Genomic DNA, 6,000 nt, shown 5'->3' on the forward strand with positions numbered 1-6,000 from the left:
AAAGTCAAAGAATCACATTATACTTGTAAGGCTGATATCCAAAAAAGCACTGTATGAGGTCATCAGGAGAAAGAGAAGTATAAACAAAGCTTATCATGAGCAAAAATGACCAATTTCATACATATGACAACCCTCAGCCAAAGGCTAATTTTGCCAAAAAAGAAATATTTCTCACCAGGTTAAGCTAATGTCTTACCCTATAATTGTCCAAATAAATACATATTTTACAAATGCATTAATAATTTTAAAGAAGTCCAAAATAAAATAAGAAGAAAAGTGAATGTAAAAGAGTAAAATAACTTCCTAAAAGAAGTCTGAAAACTCAGTGGTTTAAGAAGGTGGATTCACTACAAGGATCTACCAAAAATTGCTAACCTACATGGATACCAGTATATATGTGATGTTTTTAAAGAATCTTTAAAATAAGTAGGCATTAGTATAATTTTATCACAGCTATTAGTTTGTAAATCAATAGCTTAGTTTGTTTATAGATCAGAATGATTTTGTCTCCAGTCTATACTATCTTTGGATTCCAAAAGTCTTAAAGTGTCTCAGCTGTTCAGTCATGGAAACCATGATCCACTAGTATAAACAGATAAAGGAATGCAGTAATATTCATACATGAAATTCTTTTTTTTTTTTTTTTTTTTTAAATAAAGGTTTTTTTGTTTGTTTGTTTGTTTGTTTGTTTGTTTTTTTAATTTTTATTTTTTCCCCCCAAAGCCCCAGTAGATTGTTGTATGTCACAGCTGCACATCCTTCGAGTTGCTGTATGTGGGACGCGGCCTCAGCATGGCCGGAGAAGCGGTGCGTCGGTGCGCGCCCGGGATCTGAACCCGGGCCGCCAGCGGCAGAGTGCACGCACTTAACCACTAAGCCACGGGGCCGGCCCCATACATGAAATTCTTGAAGCTTACTTCAGATAACTGCCAAACCTTGGTAGCAATAAGAAAAGTTGTGGTGAATGCCCTTTCGAGTGTTCAGTACAGTAGAAAAGCAATACAGACAGAGGAATACTGTTTAACTGTGGATTGTTAGTAAGTGACATAAATAAAAGCCATGGATGAGACCATGGATGAGTGACGATATTATCATCCAGTTATAAAATAACCAGGACTCTGCTCAAAAAATTTCTTGTGGGGCTGCAAATAAAAAAGGAACTTGGAAACAACAAACAATTATATGAAACTGATGCCAATGAAAAGAGTAATGACATCACTGGTGTCACTTGTGCTATCATCGGGGCCAGCAGGAGAAAGGCACTAGAAGGCCAGAGGTGTATCTGCTACTGGAAAGCTCAAGAATCCAAATTAACAAGTAGACCTAGACTTTTTTTTCAATTTTTTTTAATCTAAAGGGATGAGAAAAGAGTTACCTATGTCAGGCAATGGACGTGTTAATTATCTTGATTTGGTAATCATTCCACATATTTAGGTATATCAAATCATCATGTTGTACACTTTAAATATATACAACTATGTTTGTCAATTATCCCTCAATAAAGTTGGAGGGGGAAGTGCGAGACCTGATTCTCACCCTAGATATCTCACTTAATGTCTCTGTGCCTGAGTATTATCATCTATAAAATAAATGGGTTGGAACAAATGATCTCTCAAACTCCAGTTCTAAAACTCCACAATTCTATTGTGCAATCAATAGTTCTCTATGTAGCTGAAGGATGTGGGCTAATAGGAAGCAAGCAGATATTAAACTAAGAGGAAAAAGAATCAAACCAATTATATATATTGCAGATTGGTAGGTAGTTTGAGAAAAGAACATTAACCACTTCAAAGCAGGGAAAGTATAACAATGACAAGGAATAATACACTAATTTCCAATGCTGAATTGTTGAACATGTTCTCTGTTTGGCACCTTTTGAGAAAAAAGACAATTGGAAGTGGTGGATTAAGGTGACAATCAGCTTTGGTTTGAAACATTTTACACAGTAATTATAAGGATGTGAGCAGAAAGCACTTCTTAATTTATCAAAAAACTCAAGATAAAAATACAGCACAGGGGCCAGTTCAGTGGCATAGTGGCTAAGTTCCCACGCTCCTCTTCGGTGGCCCAGGGTTCGCAGGTTTGGATCCCCGGCGTGGACGTACACACCACTATCAAGCCATGCTGTGGCAGCCATCCCACATATAAAGTAGAGGAAGATGGGCACAGATGTTAGCCCAGGGCCAATCTTCCTCAGCAAAAAGAGGAGGATTGGCAACAGATGTTAACTCAAGGTTAATCTTCCTCACCACAAAAAAAAAAAAAAAAATACCGCACAGAGGTATCATGAATATTAAATAAAATAATTTGTATAAAACATCCAGCACAGGGTTTGAAACACAGAAGCCTCCAATGTTAGCTCCTTTATCCTTATTAATTAGGGTACTAGAGATACACAGCAACAGGGTAAATGCCTAAATGCAACCTAGTACCTAAAATTAATAGAGATATAAAATTTTAATGATTTTATTTTCTCTGTTGTCATTTAGTGTAGAGCTAAATTTTTTTATCCTTAGAGTATTTAGGATATCTTCCTGTAACTCACAAACTGATGGCAGAGTTTCTTCATTGCTGCCTTCATCTCCTTGTTCCTGAATGTATAGATGACTGGATTCAGAAAAGGAGTGAGGACTGCATCAAAGATAGCAAAAAACTTGTCCAAGTGCGATGAGGGGAAGGGCCAGGTGTAGAAGAAGATCAATGGTCCAAAGAATAAAACCACCACAGTGACGTGAGCTGACAAAGTGGAGAGGGCCTTGGATAAACCACCTGAGGAGTGTTTCCAAACTGTGCCCAGAATGAAGATGTAAGAAATAATCAGAATGAAGAAGGAGCCCACGGAGATGAGTCCACTGTTGGCTGTGACCATGAACTCTAGTCTATTGGTCTCTGTGCAAGCAAGTTTAATGAGTTGAGGGAGGTCACAATAAAAGCTGTCCAATACATTAGGACCACAGAAGGGCAAGTCTACAACAAAAGCCAATTGGGCTGCTGAGTGGATGAGGCCAAGGACCCAGGCTGCAGCCAAAATCAAAATGCACACTCTCGGGCTCATGATGGTCAGGTAGTGGAGAGGCTTACATATGGCAATGTATCTGTCAAAGGCCATGGTGATGAGCAGCACCATTTCTGTGCCCCCAAAAGCATGAATAAAGAAGATCTGAGTTATACAGCCCCCAAAAGAGATGGCCTTGTGTTTCCTGAACAGATCATAAATCATTTTGGGAGCTGCAATAGAGCAAACCCCCAGGTCAAGGAAGGAGAGGTTGGCCAGCAGGAAGTACATGGGGGAGTGCAAGTGAGGGTCAGCCCTCACAGAGAACACAATGAGGAGGTTTCCCATCAGGCTTGCTGTGTAGAACACAGAGGAAAAGAGGAAAAGAAGAAGCTGGATCCCCCATGAATTGGAGAGTCCCAGGAAGACAAACTCAGACACCACAGAGTCGTTGGCTCCATCCATTTCCTCTGCAAGCAGAGTTGACACGAATTTTACCTGAAAAAGAGAGTAAAGAGGAAATCAACTTTGTGGAGAGTTACTGCCTGCATGAGTTTCAATACGTAAAGAAAAATATTGCCTTACTTCATGCAGCCAAATACCTCTAATATAACCCCTTAAACAGTAGTTGCAGAAAAGGGCTAAAACTCACTGCTACAGAGCACTGCTTCTAATTCCCCAGTCTCCTTAAAATTCCTAGGTTTAACAAGAGAAGATTAGGCAAAATCTTCTGCCGAATCAAAGGTTTATGAGAGGCAGACTAGGTATGCCCTGGAATAACATCAGAGAAGAAAGAAGAAATGGAAAGGAACTCATTGATTTCTCCCTCACAGTTGTTACTCCTGCCCATGGATGTCCCCGCACCTCAGGCAAATTCTGATGACCTTCATTTTTCTTACGCCTTTGATTGCTGCCTCCACATGCAATGCTATCAGTCTCATTAATAGTCGTTTATGTTTAGTCTCATGCTATTGCAGGTTTACCAAATCATATTCACCTTTTCCTCATAAAGGGAAAAGCTAATGTAGAAAGTCTAAAGGTATCCGGCTATTGCCCAGCTCAGGGTGTGGAAGCGATCACAAAGCTTGAGTTGTGACAGCATATGATAGAGTAAGGACAAGCCAGAAAAGAGATTTATGCTGCGAAACCTAAGCATGGGTGAGCTAAAGCAATGTAGCAAACAAAATCCTACGTGATGGATATTTCCAGATCATTGTCCACGCCGTGTTCACTCTTCATGGTTCATGGAATGGTGGAAAGAACACTGCAGTTGGAACCAGAAGAGTTGTGATCAAGTGCAATCCCTAAGTCTGTGGGAACTTGAGTAGGTTCTTTCTCCCAACCCTTCCACACTCGACTCACTCCTTTTTGTCCACTCAAGAAAAAGAATTTTTATCTTGGTAAAATATACATAACATAAAATTTACCGTTTTAATCATTTTTAAGTGTACACTTCAGTGGCATTAAGTCCATTCAAATTTTTGTGCAACCATAATCGCCATCCATCTGCAGAACTTTTTCATCTTCCCAAACTGAAACTCTGTACCCATTAAACAACAACTTCCCATTCTCCCCTCCCCCCCGCACCTGGCAACCACCATTCTACTTTCTGTCTCTATAAATTTGACTACTCTAGGTACCTCATATAAGTGGAAGCATACAGTATTTTTCCTTTTGTGTTTGGCTTATTTCACTTTGCATAGTATCTGCAAGGTTCATTCATGGTGTACCATGTGTCAGAAATTCAATTATCTTTGTTTATTGAGATATAATTGACATGCAACATTATATTGGTTTCAGGTGCATAAGGTCATGATACAAGATTTGTGTGTATTGCAAAATGATTGTCACAAGTCTAGTTAACATCTGTCACCATACATAGTTAAAGAATTTTTTCTTGTGATGAGAACTTTTAAGATTTACTCTCTTAGCAACTTTCAAACCTGCATTACAGCATTGTTAACTATTCGATCATTTCTTGAACTCAGTTTCATCATCTGTAAAATAAAGGGGCTGAGGCGGGTTATGCTATGTAATCATCCCAAGTCTAACATTTCTATGATTTTATAACACAGTGCTAGACCAGTATGTAATGAAGTTCATCATAATGATGGTATTTTCTGCATTAGACTGCTACCATATTCACCATCTTTTCCCTCATCTGCAGTTAACAAACATTTATTAAAAGCCTACTATGCATAATGCATTGTTCCAGGACAGTATGGACTTACTAAAGTACTAAAATATTCACTCCCCTTAAGGCTTTTATAATTTAGCACAGAAAAAAATATAAATAATACAAAATGTACTATATAAAGAATGTCTAATAAGTCATATGATTATAGAATTTTTTAAGCAGGAAAGATATCCATAAGCCAGGGCAATCTGGGCTGTCTTCAGAAAGAAATCAAGACCTATGCTGCACTTTAGGATATAGATATGATTTATTTGGATATACAGCTTCATATCTGAGCTTAAAGAATTACTGAGACACAGTGAGGGAACATCTCCCAGTCTGGAGCAGTGGTTGATGAGCTATCTATGAAAATAATAATAACCAAAAACAAAAAAAAACAGTGGCCACCGTGTGCAAAACACCACAGTAACTCCTTTACATATGTTATCTTGTTTGATATTTACAAAAGCCATAAAAGCTGATATTATTAGCTCCTTTTTACAGTAAAGGAAATCAAGACTAAGAGAGGGGAAACATAACAATAAGTGGTGGAACTGATATCAATACTCTGTCTGCCTCTTAACCAGTATGTAAAGAACACTTTGCTTTTTTCTCATGGCTCTGATTGTAGAACACACCTTAGTCCCTTTCTGGAAGGTCCAGGTTCTACCCTCGGCAATCTAAGAAGATCTAAGTGAGCGAGAAGGAAGCTTTGTCCTCAAGTGTTCATAAGCATGTGGGTTTCTTAAGCTACTTCAAATACATTTATAATTCATCCTGACTGTTTAAATAACCAGAGTATGAGAAGGTAAATCTGTAGAATACCTGC

The 6,000-nt window shown here is 38.5% G+C and overlaps 1 protein-coding gene across 1 annotated transcript; it reads right to left on the minus strand.

Moving 5' to 3' along the window:
• Positions 1 to 2,521: 2,521 nt before the first annotated feature.
• On the minus strand, positions 2,522 to 3,469 carry LOC101400312 (olfactory receptor 4F3/4F16/4F29-like). The gene has a single exon (XM_004421358.3). It carries the CDS (start codon positions 3,458 to 3,460, stop codon positions 2,522 to 2,524), a length of 939 nt encoding a protein of 312 aa, XP_004421415.1. The 5' UTR covers positions 3,461 to 3,469.
• Between the last annotated feature and the right edge of the window lie 2,531 nt (positions 3,470 to 6,000).

Source organism: Ceratotherium simum, chromosome 3 (genome assembly GCF_057802395.1).
Source record: "Ceratotherium simum simum isolate JZ-2026a chromosome 3, ASM5780239v1, whole genome shotgun sequence".
Classification (NCBI taxonomy): Eukaryota; Metazoa; Chordata; class Mammalia; order Perissodactyla; family Rhinocerotidae; genus Ceratotherium; species Ceratotherium simum.